Source organism: Schistocerca americana, chromosome 9 (genome assembly GCF_021461395.2).
Source record: "Schistocerca americana isolate TAMUIC-IGC-003095 chromosome 9, iqSchAmer2.1, whole genome shotgun sequence".
NCBI lineage: Eukaryota > Metazoa > Arthropoda > Insecta > Orthoptera > Acrididae > Schistocerca > Schistocerca americana.
In genome coordinates, this window is record NC_060127.1 from 93,336,563 (window position 1) to 93,359,695 (window position 23,133).

Below are 23,133 nucleotides of genomic sequence, written 5' to 3' on the forward strand. Positions count from 1 at the left end.
GTATCTCTATCATTTGTTAATTTATTCTCGACTCTTCGTCTACCTCCATGTGAACTCCAATTTCTTTGATTTTCTTTTTCACCCTGGTCAATTATCGTAGTAATTGATGTCAAATTTTTCTTGGAGCATATTATCTTGGAATATCAACGATAAACCTCTTCATTATGCCCAATGCTTCTCCTGCAGCTTTACTCACTGGAGTTTTCCGAGCACCTTCTTTCATCTCTCATGAAGCGATCTCATGTCTACACTTGCTATTCTTCGCCAGACTTACACTATCTCTTATGTTACTCTAGCGGGGTAACGGTGTCAGACTAATGAGTAATTATGTACAATCTTTTTTACAAGTGTTTTTCTTATCCAACTAATTCTTGGATGATCTACATTTTCTGAAGATTCGTCCAGTTAATCTGACTGCGGCATCTTTTTTCTTCTTTATGTGGTCATTCCACTTTAATGCTGTTTATATCATTAGAGCTAAGTATCTTACGATTATCTTTTGGTTTATCGCCAGTAATATAATGGAACAGCAGTGAGTTTCTTCATCTATTTATGTGCAATACGTTACTTTTACTTACGTTCAGGGTCAACTGCTAGTTCCTGCAGTAATCACAGATCATCCACAGATTTCCCTACATTTCGCTACAGCCTTTTGGTATTACAGATTCCCTACAGTCAATACCATCGTTTACAAAGTGCAACATGGAGCTTTCTGACGACGTCCGCTACATAATTGTTGTACATTGTTAACAGTGGCGGTCCTATAACACACCTATTGTATACCACTGAAATTAGCATTATATCTGTTGATTTCGTATCGTTAAGAATATTTAAATGGATTTTTATGGAGCAAAGATCAATAGCGAAGGTAAGAATGGGTAAAACTTTTGGAGAGTGTATAGCAAAGTATGGAGCTGAAACAGGGGAATTAAGTGAATACAACCACTGTTAACAGAGACGGGATTTTCGAGATGTTGCTGCTGGTGGACATCATGGGATGAAACCAAAACTGAAGACATACACAAGAGAATGAACCTCGGTACCACTGTAACGGATACAATCGAAGCAAAAAGGCTGAGATATTATGGACACATGTAGTGTTTGGATGAAGGGCTAAAAAAGGTGACGGAAACAACATGGGAAGTGGGAGTCGAGGAGCTATGTCAGAGAGTAATTTGCAGGCAGAAGATTGGAATAGGCAAGAGACTTTCAAAGCTAGGGTGTGAGAAACAACTATAATGTTGTAACAAATCGCAGTTAAAAGAAAGGAACGACGCGTTAATTTCTGTCAGCAAGGAAGTCTTGAACCCGGTCACAAATCTGCTCATATACTCGGTAAGCTAGAAATTTTCGCTCTAAAAGACAGTGTGGAACTGTGTCGAATGCTTTTTGTTAGCCCAGCAACACGGTATTGACGTCGGTGCCTCTGTCTGCGGCGCTCATCTAGGGGAACAGAGTGAACTGTTTTTCGGATGATATGCTTAATTTTTTATGTCATGCGTTCCGGATAAACTGTTCATCAGAGATGGGCAAGTGAAACAGCAGACATTACGAGCAGATAAAGCGTGCTATCGACTTCGTGTAGGTCGTATAGTATAGTCCCTAAGTCTGAGGGACAAACAGTTAACTACGTACTCAACGTATGAAATAATAATGACCAAAGTGTTTCCAGAATGAGATTTTCACTCTGCAGCGGAGTGTGCACTGATATGATACTTCCTGGCAGATTAAAACTGTGTGCCGTATCGAGACTCGAACTTGGTCCGGCACACAGTTCTAATCTCCCAGGAAGTTTCACCAAAGTGTTTGCTTCTGAATTAACTTACGGCCACTAAAGCACATACGAAAACATTGCGATTTGATAATATATACCACATCTCACATTTTTAGTTTGCAGAAGGCAGAGGAGACGGAGAAAGGAAGGGACGAATAAAAATTGGACAGGATATTGAAATTATGGATTACTTTAAATATCTAGAAAGTGTGAAATTAGAAAATGCAAGAATGGAGGCAGAAGTTAGCAGGAAGGTTCAACAGAGCAATCAATTTTACCAGTATGTGAGGTACTTAGACTTGGGAAGGACTATAGAATCCGTATTTTACAGCCATGTATACATACGAGTACACATAGGAGTCCTGGACAGTGACAAGAAGAGAGTAGGACCCAGGTCAATGAAATGCTGTGTGAGAGGTACCCTCTGCCGTGCACCAGTAAGACGGGTTGAAGATATACATGCAGCTGACAAAATTCCCTTATTTAGAAAAATACGAGCTCATTCAGTTTACATGCAGCGGTTATTCCTATGTAATATTTATGAGTGTTACAGGACACACACACACACACACACACACACACAATATACATAAATGACCTTGTGGATGACATCGGAAGTTCACTGAGGCTTTTTGCAGATGATGCTGTGGTATATCGAGAGGTTGTAACGATGGAAAATTGTACTGAAATGCAGGAGGATCTGCAGCGACTTGACGCATGGGGCAGAGAATGGCAATTGAATCTCAATGTAGACAAGTGTCATGTGCTGCTAATACATAGAAAGAAAGATTCCCTATCATTTAGCTACAATATAGCAGGTCAGCAACTGGAAGCAGTTAATTTCATAAATTATCTGGGAGTACGCATTGGGAGTGATTTAAAATGGAATGATCATATAATGTTGATCGCCGGTAAAGCAGATGCCAGACTGAGATTCATTGGACGAATCCTAAGGAAATACAATCCCAAAACAAAGGAAGTAGGATACAGTACGCTTGTTCGCCCACTGCTTGAATACTGCTCAGCAGCGTGGGATCCGTACCAGATAGGGCTGATAGAAGAGATAGAGAAGATCCAACGGAGAGCAGCGCGCTTCGTTACAGGATCATTTAGTAATCGCGAAAGCGTCACGGAGATGATAGATAAACTCCAGTGGAAGATTCTGCAGGAGAGACGCTCAGTAGCTCGGTACGGGCTTTCGTTGAAGTTTCGAGAACATACCTTCACCGACGAGTCAAGCAGTATACTGCTCCCTCCTACGTATATCTCGCGAAGAGACCACGAGGATAAAATCAGAGAGATTAGAGCCCACACAGAGGCATACCGACAATCCTTCTTTCCACGAACAATACGAGACTGGAATAGAAGGGAGAACCGATAGAGGTACTCAAGGTACCCTCCGCCACACGCCGTCAGGTGGCTTGCGGAATATGGATGTGGATGTAGATGTAGAGAGAGAGAGAGAGAGAGAGAGACAGAGGGACAGAGAGACAGAGAGAAAGACGGAGAGAAAATTACTGGGGAGTGAGAAGTACCCTCAGCCATATAGATAATAAGGTGGCTCGAGAAGTATAGATGTAGCATATTGTCAGAGAATTTTACAGAGAGAGAGGGTGCTACTCACCAGAGCGGCCTTCATGGTGTTTGGTGGTTGGTGGTTGTGGGACTGCGGCGACTGTATCTGCAGCTGAAAGCTATTGGTGCCGTCTGGAGCCGAGCTGGGTCCTTTTATACCAGACGCTGGCGGCCGCAGCGACTGGTTCCACCGGAATGGTGAGCCAGCCGCCTCACTCACGCCCCCACTAAACACTGCGAGAGCAGCCGAGTTAGCTACCCACTACCGCCTCCACGAGCTGACCCTCAGTCTGGTTCCAACATTCGGGCGATGCACACAGCTCTGATCCGACACTTGCTCATCGAATTCTTAGAAAGTTTTGCCGATATTCGAGTTCTGCACCATCACATACTGTCACCTTCAAAATATTTAATATCACGTGTCTCTTCGTACTGTAGTCGGCGGTGAATGACGCGTAGCGTCGCGTAGGGACACTTACGTAAATTTCTTTAGCGACACGTTTGTACAATGTTAAGAGTGACTGATTCTGCGTCGTCAGATTCAAGCCGTCTTTGTGACTCAGAAATAGCCGAGCAGCATTCGCTGGGGGAGAGTCTCAGTTTGGTGCCACATTTCTGGTGTACCACAGGGTTCTGTACTGGGACCTTGGATACTGCCTGTTCGTCGCATTTGTATAGTCTGCCGATAACCTGCTTCTGCACATCAACTTGACTGTGGGCCTTAAAACGTCAGAATGTAGTTAGTTCAATATGTTACTTCCTATTGTTTTCGACGGTGAACTGTCCATTGCCTTACGTAAATGTCTTATAATATGTTTCTGGACCGTTTGATGTGTCGACAGACTGAAATTGTCGTCGTGATCCACAAAGTGTGCAGCAAGCATTTGTACACGAGGTTCATCAGCCTGGCGCAAACTCTCGGACGTTCCACACAGTTCTGTACTGAGACCTATGTTAGCTCCTGCTCTTCAACGGTTTAGAATGTTTCTGTCGCTATTCTGAGTCTGCGCCGTCGGGCTCCTATCATTTTCAAAGCATCACCAACCTAATCTCGCCTTTCCTGATATTTCCAACAGTAAACACTCATCATTATTGCGTGGAAATCATTTCGCAGCTTTATTGAGCGACGCGTTACTACATTGTTTTGAATGATAGTATCATTCACTATTGTGAGAGCCGTCATCCGCTAGTGCCACAGCAGGAATACCCACGCGAGGACCAAACGCTGGCCGGGGTGGCCGAGCGGTTCTAGGCGCTACAGTCTGGAACCGCGCGACCGCTACGGTCGCAGGTTCGAATCCTGCCTCGGGCATGGATGTGTGTGATGTCCTTAGGTTAGTTAGGTTTAAGTAGTTCAAAGTTCTGGGGGACTGATGACGTCAGAAGTTAAGTCCCATAGTGCTCAGAGCCATTCGAACCATTTTTGAGGACCAAACTTTCTTGCTTGCCAGGCGGCTCTGTACCGAGACCTGATATCGTGTTTTCCCGGCATGTTTGTACATCGTTGCTGCTGATTAGATTACTATCATCTTCGAAGTGTTACTACGATTTTAGTCACACGTGTCATCTTATACTGCTGTCGTCACTTAAGATTCTGCATGTTTGGATAGGAAACCTCACGCGTATTTCTTGGACGACACGTTTCTACAGCGTTTAGACTGATAGATTTTGCGTCGTTGGATTAAAACAATCGTTGGAATCCGAGAAATTCCCAACAACGACAGTTACCAGTGGACACATTATGGTTCAGACGTGTAAGTGCCTCTATTCCGAGACGTGTTAGTGCTTGTTCGTCACATTCGCAGAAATTTCCTTTAGGTACTTAACTAAAAGGTCGCCGTGTTCCTGTAGACTTGAAGACATCCGTAAGCGTCTAGTGCCAAGTGACAATTCGTACAATCGTCGACAGTGATCTCTCTACAGCGGTGTACAGCGAGTCTTATGTAAATTTTTGAACGGCACGTTCCTTGAACGTTCATAGTGACACTATAATTGTGTGAGGACTACTTAATGACGCTAACGCTTCGTGAATAACAGCGGCGGATACCCTCAGTGTGGCTGAAACTTTGAGTAGCAGCGTACGTTCTTATATTGAGACTTCTACAGCACCTACTTGTCGTGTTTGTACAAAGTTTCTGCTGATATTTTGGTTCCACACCATCATTTTTACACTTTCACTAAGCAGTTAATGCCATATGCTGTTTCCTGCTATTATCAACTGGAATCGCTCCATTCTGTTGTGTACGGATCCTTGTATGAATGTCTTCCACGATATGTTTCCAGAATGCGTAGATTGATAATTTTATTCTGCTTTGTCGCGTTAAGGCCTTCATCTAAGTGTTTCTCGGTATAAAGTGTCTACGAAATTCCTATCTACATCTATACAAGGCGAAGAATAATGAACGTGCTCTCATCTTACAGCTCAGCTCCATGCACACAAGCAATGTAAATTATTGTCCGTAACAAAAATTCACCGTGTGAGTGCTTTTGCAAAAAATGAACATCATAGAGTGGGAAATCGGTAAGGTTGTAACAACGTGTGCAGCAATTATGTACTTCTAAGACATTGTAGCAGCGCTACCCAGTTGCATAAGTGAGTGGAATCTGGATTATAATACTTAAAATGGAGAATGCGGTGCCAGTTATTGCCTCATTTGCTATTTTTGGTCAGATGTAGTTTGCTGTTCTGCCTAAAACTGACATGGTGAGATCGTGGCTGTGTACAATTAATGTAGGTTGCTTCTTACAAAGAAGAAGACAACAATCAGCCACTATTAATACTGCTGTTTATTTAATTAAATAGCGCCGTAACCGGTTTCGAACTGACAAGTTCATCATCAGACGGCTGTTCACAAGATTTGCAAGATAGGCTTTGCATAATCGTCCGTTTTTGATTTTTATTCTTCCACTGGGGTGAAATATTCTTGGTGTGTTGGTGACATCGAAAATTCCGCCCGATTTTGTTGCGAAATTGCAGGACTGTATTTTTCAAATATTCCAAAATTTGTGCAGCACTTATGTGATTTGCACAATATGGTGATGTGCAAATCATATAAGTGCTGCATTATAGTCATCTTATACGCTTCTGTTGAAGAAATACACTTTCGCCGCAGAAGGACAGAACTCAATGGAAGCATATGATTTATATTATCAATCCTGCCCGCGAAAGGTAAAAGTCCTGAGTTCGAGTCTCGGTTCGGCACACAGTTTCAATCTGCCAAATATGATAGCTGCGAAATAAAGTCACGAAGGAGGTATACGACCATGCTGAAAAATCTGTGAAGTCTGCAAAATGCTGAATAGGTCGCTGCGGGACAAGTCATTGACTGCAAAATAACTGACATTATATTGTAAAAATGGTTCGAATGGCTCTGAGCACTATGGGACTTAACATCTGCGGTCATCAGTCCCCTAGAACTTAGAACTGCTTAAACCTAACTAACCTAAGGACATCACACACATCCACGCCCGAGGCAGGATTCGAACCTGCGACCGTAGCAGTCGCGCGGTTCCGGACTGAGCGCCTAGAACCGCTAGACCACCGCGGCCGGCCATTATATTGTAATATTACGCGATTCGAACATTGCTGTCATTAGATATCCTAGAATATAACATTCTACATAGATACAAAAGTTACGTGTTGTAGTAGTAACGATCATAGGCTCACGCTTACGGTCGTCACTGCTACTGTATTAACTTTTTTATCTGTGTAGAACGTTATGTTCCAAGATATCGGATTATGGCAATGTCCGAAATGCATAATATTGCAATAATAAAGTCAGCATGCATCCAGTCAGCGACTTACTCCCCAGCATTTTGCAGACTGCACGTACTTCTATCAAGAAGTGAGTTAGAGTAGCGTACATTTTTTGTGTTAAGACCCAGTCAGCTCATTTATGATAGTTTTTGGCTAATAATTTCCTTCCGTGGCATCAGACGATTTTTGAAACGTGCTAGCATATATGGTTATAATTCTTTCTTTAATGTAGTTCGTCACGGTTTATTATAATTCTTACAGAAGTTCAGTACTGAGTTGCTCTTTATTTTCTGTCCGGCTTATAGGTCTGAAACTTTTCGTTAAATAACTTGTGTCGGCATCATCAGGCTGCATTCAACATAATACATTTAATCACAAATGTTGTTCAGATAGTTTTTCAGTGTCATGACCCAAACGATTCCACAGTACTTGGGCGTGCTGAAAAGTGACGCTTCTGATATTTTGGTGTGTGGAATTTCTTGAAGTTGTTTAAGTAAATCATACATTATTAACATTCAACAGCTTTATTTTTCGTTCTTCCAGTTTATTTCTCGACATAATCACCCCGGCAATGATCACATTTCTCCAAACGAGAGACAAATTTGTCGATAAACTCACTGTAGAATGTTTGGCATTTTGAAGGAGCCACAACGTCAACTCTTCTAGCATCGTTTCATCACAGTCAGAGTGAATTCCTTGGAGCCAAGTTGGGATTATGTGATGATCGACAAAAGGGCCTAAGATAGTTGTAAATGCCGCTGCTCTCGTCTATAGTGTGGCATTATCATGTTAAAGGAACACTTCTAATTCGTCATAGTAGATTACAGCTCTCTATTTCTCACGCACCGACATACAGTAGCTACGACACACACCACAAAAATCACTGAACTCCATGTCAAGCGCTGTGACGCGTTTCGCCTGTTCAAGGTATCATCAGATAATCTGCGGAAAACACAGACTGGTGTAAGTAAAACTTGCTGTTAAAGGCAATAATAAATAAATGAATTAAAAATAACAAGAGGAAGACATACACCGATAAGACTAGGGAGCTCAGGGCCATATTTGCTTTCCAGGGGATGGTGAGAGGATTAAATTTCAACTCATAAAATATAACACTATGACAGAGCTTACCAAATGAAAACTCTTGCTAATCGTGACCAAGGGTGGATTCTAATGAAAAGTCTCATAGGGCTGGGAGGTAACAGCCAGATAGCAACTGTCAACCTACAGCAACACAGAAAAAGAAAATGACAACACCGAAAAGAAAGGTGGTAAAGCGTGAAAGGAGTATCTAATTCGGGCAAGTGGGCATATTCATTGAACGTAAAAAACTTACTAGTGCAAAATAAACCCCCATAAAGGCTAGAAACCACACGTGAACCTTAAATAAGTCTATCTTGTGCAACCAAATCTGTTTTCTTTCTGTACTTACACACCACTACGTCACACGCTTTAATTCGAAACACTTTTTCGGCAGAAGGGTCCAACTTTCACCAACGAAGCGTGTAAGTCGAGCGAGTAATATGCATGACGTAATAAAAAATTCGATTAGTTTCCAGCACGCCTCCGTAAGTCAAGAGTCATCGCTCGCTCTATGCAAAGCATTCGGGCAGACAGCCACTACATCGTATCATTACACTGCTTTGAAATCGTCCCTCTGCATTATTCAGTCACGAGTATAGATTTACTACTTTCCGGTGGCTTTTATTTGTACGGGGGCTATTCGGAAAGTAAATTACGATCGGTCGCGAAATGGAAACCACTGTGAAAATTCTGAAGTAGCTTTGCACAGGTCTGGTGGGCGATGTCTCCAGTACGCCCGTCGATCGCTTCACGTCGCTATTTTCGGTTCTGAGTGCACAGTGAGGATATGAAGATGCCCAGGAAATAGCGTTTCCCGCCAAGTATGAGGGCCTTGAGAGAGATTTTGCCTGATACCATGCAGCCCACACAACGTAACTGTAATGCGGTTTCTTCTGCATGACGATTCTCGGCCGCACTCTGTACGGGCAATGGAGATGCTCCTGCAGCGTTTTCGACGGGAAGTTTTTGATCACCCACAAAGCAGTCCGTAACTGGCTGCACCTGAGTTTTATCTCTTCTCACACGGACCGCTCGCTTTTAGCACAGTCGACACGAGCGTGGAGTATTGGCAGAAAGCACAAGCTGCTGCCTTCTATGACGAGAGTTTTGAAAAGTTGGTAAAACGCTACGACATGTGTGGCAGTCGGGGCGACGACTACCTAGAGAAGTAGCTGGAAGGTGTAGCTGACTGGTGAAAATAAAACATTTATTTATTTATTTTGAGTTAAGTTTCTCAATGGTTTCAATTTCGTGGCCGATCGTAACTTACTTGCCAAATAACCGTTGTATTTACTGGTGACACCCTATGATCGCTTGCCGCCCTGTTGTCGTATTACTTCCTCCTAAACTTCCATCACAATTCTGGTTTCTATATTTTCTGTTGCGTTTCATATCCATTTACTTTAGATCCTATAAATTCACCATCGTTACAACGCAGTCTGTTCCGCATTTATAGGGTGATCCCGAATAGCACATAAAACATTTGAGAGAGAGTACTCAGAGAGTGCTCTACTGCATTGGCTCCTTACTTAGTTTGCATTTATCGCGAACCTCTTGCCCAACGTAATGTCCCGTGCGACTGGAAAAAAGCGCAGGTGACGCCTGTATATAAGAAGAGTAGAAGGACGGATCCTCAAAATTACAGACCAATATCCTTAACATCGGTTTGTTGCAGAACTCTCGAACATATTCTCAGTTCGAATATAATGAAGTTCCTTGAGACAGATAAGTTGCTGTCCATGCATCAGCACTGCTTTAGAAAGCATCGCTCCTGTGAAACGTAACTCGCCCTCTTTTCGCATGATATCTTGCGAACCATGGATGAAGGGTATCAGACGGATGCCATATTCCTTGACTTCCGGAAAGCGTTTGACTCGGCGCCCCACTGCATACTCCTAACTAAGGTACGAGCATATGGGATTGGTTCTCAAATATGTGAGTGGCTCGAAGGCTTCTTAAGTAATAGAGCCCAGTACGTTGTCTTCGATGGTGTGTGTTTATCGGAGGTGAGGGTATCATCTCGAGTGCCCCAGGGAAGTGTGGTAGGTCCGCTGTTGTTTTCTATCTACATAAATGATCTTTTGGATAGGGTGGAAGCAATGTGCGGCAGTTTGTTGATGATTCTGTGGTGTACGGGAAAGTGTCGTCGTTGAGTGACTGTAGAAGGACACAAGATGACTTGGACAGGATTTGTGATTGGTGTAAAGAATGGCTGCTCACTCTAAATATAGATAAATGTAAATTAATGCAGATGAATAGGAAAAAGAATCCTGTAATGTTAGAATACTCCATTAGTAGTGTAGCGCTTGATACAGTCACGTCGATTTAATATTTGGACGTAACATTGCAGAGCGATATGAAGTGGGACAAGCATGTAATGGCAGTTGTGGGGAAGACGGATAGTCGTCTTCGGTTCATTGGTAGAATTTTGGGAAGATGTGGTTCATCTGTAAGGGAGACCGCTTATGAAACACTAATACGACCGATTCTTGAGTACTGCTCAAGCGTTTGGGATTCCTATCAGGTCAGATTGAGGCGGGGTGCTAGATTTGTTACTGGTAGGTTTGACCATCACGCGTTACGGAAATGCTTCAGGAACTCGGGTAGGAGTCTCTAGAGGAAAGGATGCGTTCTTTTCGTGAATCGCTACTGATGAAATTTAGAGAACCAGCATTTGAGGCTGACTGCAGTACAATTTTACTGCCGCCAACTTACATTTCGCGGAAAGACCACAAAGATAAGAGAGATTAGGGGTACAGAGGCATATAGGCAGTCATTTTTCCCTCGTTCTGTTTGGGAGTGGAACAGGGATAGATGATGCTAGTCGTGGTACGAGGTACCCCTCCGCCACGCACCGTATGGTGGACTGCGGAGTATGTATGTAGATGTAGATGAGAGTATGTTCACAGATATTTCCTCCACTTTTATGCCTAAGGGACCCCCGTTCTCCAGTGGGTCATTAATTATGACTCCGATTTCTTATCCTAATATATCTCTGTACCGCTATTACGACGGTATGGTTTGTGAGCGCTGTTTGGAAACAAACTTGTTCCATTCGCTCATGGTACTTCCTGTTGACAACAGTAAGCCGACTTTACTCTACACCCTGATGATGGCGTTCAGTAGTACTCTGTTCTATTTCCGGCGGTGATAGAAGTACGTTAACAGTGATAAACAGTAGCAATATTATTTTTAGAATAACTCAATTCGGCGCAATCATGTTATTTCTAACGGGACAACTGGTTTCGGTCGAAAACGGGCACCGCTCGATCTACACAACAAATAATTTTAATGAAAGGGAAAGAGGAGTTTGACGTGTCGGAGGGCTGCAGCATTGCTCTGTGTTTGGTTTCTGGATACTAAAGGCTCTTGTGCCTGGTCGTCATGCGAGAGTGTGGTTCATCACATACCACTGACATTACCATCGGGCAAGATTTACCTCTCACTTCTACAATACTTCTTCCAGAACACAGAGCTAATCTGTCACAGATGCACAGATTCCAGATCCCGACTACAAAGCTCCCTATTGATATTTTGAGGGAGGTACCGACGTCAGTCGCTATTTTGTACTGAAGCAATTCGGTGGCAGAAATTGAAAATTTGAGCAAAACCGAAACTCGAATCGGGATCTCCTGCTTTACGCTAGCGATTGCCTTCATCGCTTCACCTAACCGAACACGCTTTCCGTCCGATCCAAATTCTATACTTGTCACGTCCTTGGCCATTTATCTTACTCCCTACACTGCATCCGCACCAAGGATGTGATAGCAAGCTTACAGATATACAACAAACAGTCCAAGAAAAAAGAAAAGGGAGGGCGAGAGATGCGCAGCGAGGGAATTATCCGAATGGGGAGAAAATCTGTAGGTGTGAGTACGTGTGCAGACAAACAAAAGATTACAATTACAGAAAAACTGGATGATTTGTTGAAGTGAAAGAACTTTACCAGTTGAGCAAGTTAATAACGGGCTGGTATCCCTCTGGTCCCTATGTAAATAGTTATTCGGCTAGGCATTGACCCCTCTTGAGGGGTATACTGCCAAATTTTCAGAGTGAAAAAAATTCACCAACAGCCGTACACTGTAAGTATTTTATTTTATTCTGAAATCTCCCAGTTTCGGCATTTCGTTTTGCCATCTTCAGGCCCCATACGCTTCTATCTAAATAGACGAACTTGTTACCCAGCACCATAAATCAATGGATACCGTGAACTGCGGCAAGTTAGTTAGTTTGGGAAGAATCGTATGGGGCCTGAAGGTGGCAAATTGAAATGCTGAAACTGGTTGCTTTCGGCATAAAGTAGGATGTCTTAAAATATACGGCTGTTGTTGAATTTTATAGACATTGAAAACTAATTACCAGCCGATGTCCCCTGGCCATGATGGACGGATAGAGAGTGAATGTGAAATTTTGTCCAGTTGCCGCGTGAAATTCCCGATACGGATGTAGGAACCCCCCACCATAATGCTCAAAACGTTCTCAACTGGGAAGAGACCCGGCGATCTTGCTAGATAAGGAGGGGTTTGGCAAACACGAAGGTAAGTAGTATAAGTTCTCGTGAGCTGGTGGGCGTCATCTTGCTGAAAGGTAAGTCCAGGACGGCTTGCCTTGAGACAAAACGGGCCGTACTATGACGTGCTTCTGACGTTCTGATGATAAGCAAAGGGCTCCTGGTGCGAACTCCTGGTTGTTAAGCCACATGGTGGCGACAGGTTGCCCACGGCATCTCCAGACACGTCTTCGCTCATTGGAGCTCAGTTAGCAGCGGGACCCACACTGAAGCCTATTCTATTTCAGCCATTGAGATTTTATGTCGATGGTGGGACGGGAGACGCCATATGGCCTAGCAAACAAGAGAGATGGTCTGGGATGCCTTCTCTTTTCAGCCACGGCATCCTTCCGGCACAGTGCTACGTGGATGATTTTCTAAGCCTCGCATTGTTGTCCCTCATGGCAAGTTATCTTGAGCTTATATTTAAGGAAGATAATGCCCGTCCGTACACGACCATAGTTTGTACTGCACGTCTTCGTGATTGCCGAACCCTGCCTTGGCTAGCAAGGTCGTTGCGCTCTCCGGAACAGAGAACGTCTGTAGTTTAATGGGCAGAGCCCTGCAAACATCTCTGCATGCTATCTAGGGCGCCAGTTGGACAGAATTTGGCACTATACCCGTCAAGAAGACATCTGATAATTCTGTGCCACGCCGAATACCCGCTTACATAGGGACCAGAGCAAGATCAGTCGCGTATTGACTTGCACAGTTGTGAAGCACTTTCACTGGAATAAATTGGATGACTTTTCTCAAACTGTAACCTATAATCAATTGTTTGGCTGTACACGTACATCACATCTACAACCCTTTCTCACACTGTGATAATTCCTTCGAGTGTATGTGTGGTTTCTATTCCTTCGGACACATCCCGGCTTGGCACAAATTACATATTTTTTACTTCCACCACAGATTTATTTCAATGCCCAATTGCGTCTGACGCCGGTACGTCCCTAAATATGCTGATATTTATGGTGCTGTATCAAAAAACAGTGGTGTCCGTTACGTCAACATGTCTGACACAACTGACGTCACACTTATGTGAAAAGGTACTTCATCTACATCTACATCTACGTGTATCGGAATACTCTGCAAATCAAATTTAAGTGCCGGGCAGAGGGTTCATCGAACCACCCTCACAATTCTCTATTATTCCAATCTCGTATAGCGCGCGGAAACAATAAACACCTATATCATTCCGTACGAGATCTGATTTCCCTTATTTTATCGTGGTGACAGTTCCTCCCTATGTAGGTCGGTGTCAACAAAATATTTTCGCATTCGGTGGAGAAAGTTGGTGATTGGAATTTCGTGAGAAGATTCCGTGCCGGCCGTTGTGGCCGAGCGGTTCTAGGCGCTTCAGTCAGGAACCACGCTGCTGCTACGATCGCAGGTTCGAATCCTGCCTCGGGCATGGATGTGTGTGATGTCCTTAGGTTAGTTAGGTTTAATTAGTTCTAAGTCTAGGGGCTGATGACCTCAAATGTTAAGTCCCATAGTGCTCAGAGCCATTTGAGCCATTGAGAAGATTCCGTCGCAACGAAAAACGCTTTTCTTTTAATGACGTCTAGCCAAAATCTTGTATCATTTCTGTGACACTCTCTGCCATATTTCAGGATACTAAAAAGGTGCTGCCTTGCTTTGAACTTTTTCGATGTACTCTGGCAGCCCTATCTGGCAAAGATCCCACACCGCGCAGCAGTATTTTAAAAGAGGACGGACAAGCGTACTGTAGGCAGTCTCCTTAGTAGATCTCATATATTTTCTAAGTGTCCTGCCAATAAAACGCAGTCTTTGCTTAGCCTTCCCACAACGTTTCCTATCTGTTCCTTCCAATTTAATTGGTCGTAATTGTAATACCTAGGTACTTAGTTGAATTTAAGTCTTTAGATTAGACTGATTTATCATGCAACCGAAGTTTAACGAGTTCCTTTTAGCACTCATGTGGATGACCTAACACTTCTCGTTATTTAGGATCAACTGCCACTTTTGGAACCATTCAGATATTTTTTCTAAATCGTTTCGCAGTTTTTTTTTATCTTCTGATGACTTTATTTCTCCATAAACGACAACGTCATCTGCAAACAACCGAAGACGGCTGCTCAGATTGTCTCCCAAATCGTTAATACAGATAAGGAGCAGCAAAGGGCTTATAACACTACGCCAGGTATCACTTGTGTTTTACTCGAGGACTTTCCATCAATTACTACGAACTGTGACATCTCTGACAGGAAATCACAAATCCAGTCACATAACTCAGACGGTATTCCATAAGCACTCAATTTCAATACGAGCCGCTTGTGTGGTACAGTGTCAAAAGCCTTCCGGAAATCCAGAAATACGGAATCGATCTGAAATCGCTTGTCAATAGCACATAGCAAACAAAATTAAACATTATGGGTTGAGAGGGCATATGAAGTTATTCGAATGATAACAAAATAAAGTCAAATTTTCAAGGATCGTTCATGAGCCTAGTTATCAATAAGATGTTACATCCCTTTTGCTCTGGACACACACGCTAGTTCGGTTGAGATGGGTGTAACAAAGCCAATGAATTCTCTCCTGAGGTAAGGCGGCCCACAACTTTAGCATCTGGTCCTTGATATCCGGGATACTTGTTTCACCAGGAGGGAGTTGACGTCCTGATTGGTCGCGCACGTCTTCTGTCGAGGACAGAGCTGGGGATTTTACTGGCCACAGCAGTAATTCAGCATCACATAACCAATTAAAAGAGGCACTTGAAATGTGTGGACGAGCAGTGTACTGTTGATAAATTATACCATATGTATATGTAACGGTCATAGAGGGGTGTTCGTGACATATCGTTGTACTGTCAGAGTTATATAACTCATGACGTCATACTCGATGGGTCTCCACACCATAATGTGAGGAGTAAAATCACTTTGCCACTGTAGAACCTTGCAAGAATAGAATCAATACCAAGGTTGCCACCACACTCGCTGACGACCGTAATTCGGGGTAATGCAGGACCACGATTTGTCGCTGAACACAATATGACACCATTAATCAGCAAGCCATGCTTCCCTGTGTTCGTGACGTATCGTTGTACTGCCAGTGTTATATAACTCATGACGTCATACTCGATGGGTCTCCACACCATAATGTGAGGAGTAAAATCACTTTGCCACTGTAGAACCTTGCAAGAATAGAATCAATACCAAGGTTGCCACCACACTCGCTGACGACCGTAATTCGGGGTAATGCAGGACCACGATTCGTCGCTGAACACAATATGACACCATCAATCAGCAAGCCATGCTTCCCTGTGTTTGTCTTATGGTGTCCGGAGTAGTGGTACCAGATGACACAGAACATTACAGTGAGTTCACTACGTGGTAACAATATCATACACAACGCTAACAATGTCTGGTGCCCGATCCACGCGTCACAGAGAATTGCAACTCTAATTCATATTCCCGCTGGTGGCCTATACATGCAGGAAGTCTCGCTGACATAAAAACATTAAAACTAAAGTCAGTTCGAACAGGTCTTGGAAGGCCCAACGGTACCGACCGGCCGCCGTCTCATCCTGAGCCCACAGACGTCATTCGACGCGGATGTGGAGGGGCATGTGGTCAGCATACCGCTCTCCCGGCCGTATGTCAGTTTACTAAAGCGGAGCCGCTACTTTTCAATCAAGTAGCTCCTCCGTTTGCCTCAAAAGGGTTGAATGCACCCCGCTTGCCAACAGTGCTCGGCAGATCGGATGGTCACATACCCAACTGCTAACCCAGCCCGACACCACTTCACTTTGCTGATGTGGTGGGAACGGGTGTTACCATTGCGGCAAGGCCGTTGGCACATAGCAACATTGCCACCATAGAAAATGATGTTGCTAGGCGGGAGGAGAAAGGCGACACTATGGACCTTTACTCATGCAGTAGCAACATTTCGTCTTTTATTCGTAACTCGTGATTGACGGAGAAAAACGATATGAATATAGTGATTCTCCAACAGAAAGAGGTTCCTACTCAATAGTCTGAAGATGACCACAGTAGTGGTCGAAACCGGTCACCTTGTTAAATAAATCGTGATCAAGACTGTTTTTAATGGTAATTATATTAATATATGTTCTCAAGACAGTTCTCGAAACTCTTAAACGGCACTACGCCTGTTGTTGGGTGCCTCCCACAGAATTGTGTTTACGGCTGATGTTTATTAGGTATCTAAATAAATAAAGAAGCCGGTCTTTACAAATAGTACTTCCATTCGTGAATTCCCCCGTTTATGCATCTCTGATACACATTTCTGTCTCTCATACCCACACACAGATACACAGACACACACACACACACACACACACACACACACACACACACACACACATACATGCTAAAAGTGGTGGTAAACTTTAAGGGGTGGAAATGTAAAAAGAAAAGACATTTATTTGTAAAACGGTTAGTATAACATCTCATGTCTTGACGTTCACTCACACTGCTTTTTTTTTTTTTATTTTCTCTGTTGGAGGAGCCTGGGTGTAAATGAGAAGTCGGCGCATTGAAAGCAATGTTTACTGCAACCCATAAACAGTACTCTAGAAAGGGATGTGCCCGTTGTGTTCGTCGAATACCAACTGGTCGTTTTCGATCAGTTTTACACGGCGCCCTACCCATTCCCCTGACCCCCCCCCCCCCCCCCCCCAGCCATCCCGCTCCCCATCTCACTATCACAGTAGTTTTACAGGAATACTGAATCATTTCGCTGAAGTTGCGTTATACGTTTTTGTCATTCTTTTGTAACCCCAATTTCTTTTCAACCTCCACCTCTATAAGAGGTACGTTGTCCTTAAATTTATGGAAACCGTTTTACGAGCAGCCGTGGAACATATATACATTCATTCCATGATATTCATAAACCATCGGTGAAAAGTGTGTAACATCCTGTAACATGAAAATCACGTGAACCACAAGTTAGATTGTCCTAATAACGAAGGACGAAAACATCAAAGTACCAATGTTTTGTACGTAAAATGTTAGATATGAAACTGTGTTCTGACAAAATTACTTCAAAATACCCTATGTGATGAGAATCATCCGAACACATTTTTGTGAAGATGAATATACAGAGTGAGTCACCTAACGTTACCGCTGGATATATTTCGTAAACCACATCAAATACTGACGAACCGATTCCACAGACCGAACGTGAGGAGAGGGGCTAGTGTAATTGTTTGATACAAACCATACAAAAATGCACGGAAGTATGTTTTTTAACACAAACCTACGTTTTTTTAAATGGAACCCCGTTAGTTTTGCTAGCACATCTGAACATATTAACAAATACGTAATCAGTGCCGTTTGTTGCATTGTAAAACGTTAATTACATCCGGAGATATTGTAACCTAAAGTTGACGCTTGAGTACCACTCCTCCGCTGTTCGATCGTGTGTATCGGAGAGCACCGAATTACGTAGGGATCCAAAGGGAATGGTGATGGACCTTAGGTACAGAAGAGACTGGAACAGCACATTACGTCCACATGCTAACACCTTTTTATTGGTCTTTTTCACTGACGCACATGTACATTACCATGAGGGGTGAGGTACACGTACACACGTGGTTTCCGTTTTCAATTACGGAGTGGAATACAGTGTGTCCCGACATGTCAGGCCAATAGATGTTCAGTGTGGTGGCCATCATTTGCTGTACACAATTGCAATCTCTGGCGTAATGAATGTCGTACACGCCGCAGTACATCTGGTGTAATGCCGCCGCAGGCTGCCCCAATACGTTGTTTCATATCCTCTGGGGTTGTAGGCGCATTACGGTACACATTCTTCTTTAACGTACCCCACAGAAAGAAGTCCAGAGGTGTAAGATCAGGAGAAAAGGCTGGCCAATTTGTGGGCCCTCCACGTCCTATGAAACGCCCGTCGAACATCCTGTCAAGGGTCAGCCTAGTGTTAATTGCGAAATGTGCAGGTGCACCATCATGCTGATACCACATACGTCTACGCGTTCCCAGTGGGACATTTTCGAGCAACGTGGCAGATCATTCTGTAGAAACGCGATGTATGTTGCAGTGCTCTCCGATACACACGATCAAACAGCGGAGGTGTGGTACTCAAGCGTCAACTTTAGGTTACAATATCTCCGGAGGTAATTAACATTTTACAATGCAACAAACGACACTGATTACGTATTTGTTTATATGTTCAGATGTGCTAACAAAACTAATGGGGTTCCATTTAAAAGAACGTAGGTTTGTGTTAAAAAACATACTTCGGTGCATTTTTGTATGGTTTGTGTTAAACAATTACACTAGCCCCTCACCTCAAGTTCGGTCTGCGGAATCGGTTCGTCAGTATTTGATGTGGTTTACGAAATATATCCAGTGGTAACGTTAGGTGACTCATCCTGTATAGTGTATTATCCACCATTGGCTTTCATGATGCCTTGAACTCTCCTGGGAACACATGCAGTAAGTTACAATTAAATCAGTACCATTATCTGCTGACAGGCGTTGATATACATCAACCGGGATAGTTGAAAAAGTGTGTGCCGACTGTGGCTCGAACCCGGTATCTCCTGCATACATTGCAGACACCCTATCCATCTGAGCGACCAAGGGCGCAGACGATAGTGCGACTGCAGGGACTTATCTCTGGCATGCTCCCCGTGAGGCCCACATTCTCAACTTAATGTCCACACACTACATTCGTAGTGCCCTTGCCACTATACTTATTACTCGCGGCAGACAATCGACCGAGTCCCGCAAGAGTTCAAACAATTCGTGTGTACCCGCACTGAAGAAGGTCATCAGCCGGTTAGCCTTAACGATATGAAGATGGGATCTGTCCGAATGCACATATGCCATCTTCTTACTTTCAATAAGGGTTTAAATGTCTGTGGAGGAATGGCAGCCCAGAGAAGGTAGTGATAGACGCTTGGCTTTGAAGCTAAGTCAACGTTCAAAACCATCCCAAAGCTGTTCCGTCCGATTCAGTAAGGATTCTGCGCTGGCCTGTTTGTTCAGGAATGTTATTATCAACAGACCATAGTACCACCGATGGTGCTTTACGACTGGGTGCATTGTAATGCTCATAAATTCAAACATATCGTCTCCGAACATTTCCTCTACTGCACACAGTAAACGATGCCATCAGAAGTCTTCATATTCTTCCGTATTTAGACTGTTCCGTAGCGCGATGAGGAGGTCACACCTCACCAACGAGACGCACTCGCATACCGTAACACCACCTCTTCCGTACTTCACCGCTGGCACTTAATACAAGTTTGATGGCAGATAACGCTCTCCACGTATTCGCCAAAGCCAGACACTCCCATCGGATTCCCACTGGATGTATAGTGATTCGCCACTCCAAAGTGGTACGTGGAACACACACGAAAGGATACTTCAACTCAATAAAGACAAGGCAATAATTACCAACCAAACGCAAACTCTGGTTTGTAATTTCCAACACTTTACTTAACAACTGCACGACAGCAGCAAACTGCTGTTACCCCAGAATGATACATATGATTTCTCTAGAACTTGAAACATTACTAAACAAACAAAATGTCTACGGTCGTCGAAGCCCACCCCAAACAATGAATAATTTTAGAATCCTGCTTTACAAAGATCTGAGGAACCATACGAATAATAAACGGTTTACTAAGAGAAACTCCCACAGAAGCAGACGAAAGGACTCACAATTTCTCTTTTTGAATAAGACATTAAAAACTCGCTACAATGATAGGCATCTTTCAAGTAGTACACTATTTCAGTGACAAGTATCGACACATCAGAGGTGCCCGGAAACCACAACTGAGGTCGAGGCTGAATGAAAGCTGAAAGGAACGGTGAAGAAGGAAAGTCGGACGCCTCGGCGCCACCAGGAACAAATAATAAATACTCAACTTAAATTCGCCGAAGAACTGCAGTCTTCTGATAAACACAGCGACCGCGCTATCGGCTACAATTGAAACACAGTTAAACGTCCAGCTACAACGGACGGAGCGCACCGTTCATTAAGCCACTGAAAGAGCAGCACAAAACCACACAGCAACTGGGCAGTATCTAGAGTAACACAACACTTAAAACACTAGAAAGATTTCAAAACAGAAATATAGCCACAAGGAACCCACAATCAAGTCACATTCAGAATTAACCGTTTTAAATATCTGCACTACTTTGGCATTAATGACAAGTGCAGATAGGCTTATTATTGCCAGAGCAAGAATTAATAATATACTCAAGTGTATAAGAAGCTGGACATGGTGCTAAACCATTCCCTTGTAACTTAGCTCATAACATAACCCCAGAGCCGATTAATTATTTTATGTGTATTCCATAAACCGACACTCAATAATCACAATACGGCAGGACTCTAGCACACAATAAATATCTCATCATTAAGCCCCTTCTTGTTTACCTCTGAACTCATTACCTAAATACCAGCAGACAGCCGGAAAATCGAACCTATGGTTATTTCGGAGTGCACAGACACGTGCTTAGATATACACTCCTTGGACAGGCAAACTTCATTCACATGGGCAACCATAGTTCAATAAGTTGTGCACCAGCGGACAATACGAAAAGGACAACATGGGCGGCCAAACACTGCGAGGGCCGTTAACTGCAAACAGAACGAATTCAGGCTGATACATTCCAAAGCCGCTTGCACATGCTCACATCGTTTAGCAGCACAGACGAGACCATCGCTCTCTCACTAGACGCAGTACACACTCGCCGACCACACGCACGTCTCCACCCGCAGCCCAACCGCCCACGTGACAGAATGATGTAGAGCATGCGCAAAGAGCGACTGCCGATAAGCAGACCGCACACCGGTGCCCCAGCCAACCGACCTAAACCCAGCCATCTCCCCACAGCGTCGTGTTCTTAAACTGCAGAAGAGCGACGAAAGAGGAAACCCGCGGCCACGTGATACAGAGTGGATCACAGAGGTCGAAAATAATACAGAGAAGCGCCTGGCGCCAACGCCGTCACGTACACCAAAGCACCCGTTCTCAGTTATCCACTCTCCACCGACGTCGCTATTTGCACCACCTCAGGCGTCGTTTAGCACTGACTGCTGAAATTTGAGCTGCTCGACCATGATACCTCGCCGCGCGGAATTAGCCGAGCGGTCTAAGGCGCTACAGTCATGGACTGTTCGGCTGGTCCCGGCGGAAGTTCGAGTCCTCCCTCGGGCATGGGTGTGTGTGTTTGTCCTTAGGACAATTTAGGTTAAGTAGTGTGTAAGCTTAGGAACTGATGACCTTAAGAGTTAAGTCCCATAAGATTTCACACACATCTGAACATGATACCTCATTCTTCCAAGTCTGTATGAACAGATATTGTGCTATCCGGACAACTGGTAGCTTTTTGAAAGTCAAGAGTGATTATAAGAGAAAAAATTACCTCCACACTTATATCTTGAAACATGCTCAGTAAACAGCTGCTGTCGAACGTTTTCTCAAACATATCATCAGCTGAAGTCCTTCGTCGATGTAGTAGGATGGACATCCATTCCTTCAGCTGTTTTCATGCGAAGTTACCGGCCGCTGTGGAAGAGCGGTTCTAGGGGCTTCAGTGCAGAACCGCGCTGCTCCTACGGACGCAGGTTCGAATCCTGCCTCGGGCATGGTTGTGTGTGATGTCCTTAGGTTAGTTAGGTTTAAGTAGTTCTAAGACTAGGCTACTGATGACCTCAGATTATATGTCCCGTACTGCTTAAGGTGATTTGAACCATGCGAGGATTTTACAGTCTCCCTTCGTAATGCCGGACGGCCCCTGTCCGTGTATACATGACATGTTCTTGTCTTTGTTGACATACGCAATGTGATCAAAAGTATCCGGACTGACTTAAAAATTCATGGCGGCCTCCATCGGTAATGCTGGGATTCCATATAGTACTGGCCAACCCTTAAGCTGGAAGGTTTCTTGAGGAGTGGCAGCCCATTCTTAACGGAGTGCTGCACTGAGCAGAGGTATCGATGTCGGTCGGTGAGGCCTGGCGCGAAATCGGCGTTCCTGAATATTCCAAAGTGCAATGCTAAGTGTCTGTAACAAGTGACGAAACCGATCTAAAATCACGTCCAGAACTCGTGGGGTTCGCACACCAGCCTTCATTACAGGTGTCGGACGTCGTAAGCTGGGAAACAGGTGAAATAGGACGGGCGGTGAACTGTAGCGGAGCTAACACCAGACTTCAATGCTAGGCAGAGTGCAAGTGTGTGTGATCACATAGTGCACCCAACACTCCTATGGGCCTCCGCTCGGCCCATTCATGTGCCAATGTTAACCCCACGGCATCGGCAACTACGACTGAAAAGGGCACATGACCAACGGCACTGGACGTAGGCGCAGTGGAAGACCATTGCACGGTCTGATGAATCCTGATACCTTATTCATCATGCCGATGGGCTGT

General features: G+C 44.0%; 1 protein-coding gene across 1 annotated transcript in view; it reads right to left on the minus strand.

Annotated features, from left to right (window-relative positions):
* LOC124550692 (cuticle protein-like) overlaps positions 1-23,133 on the minus strand; it is an 80,878-nt gene that overhangs the window by 12,528 nt on the left and 45,217 nt on the right. The window contains exon 4 of the mRNA XM_047125416.1: positions 3,399-3,576. Coding sequence (XP_046981372.1) covers positions 3,399-3,576 — 178 coding nt within the window. The remainder of the gene's footprint in view (positions 1-3,398; positions 3,577-23,133) is intronic.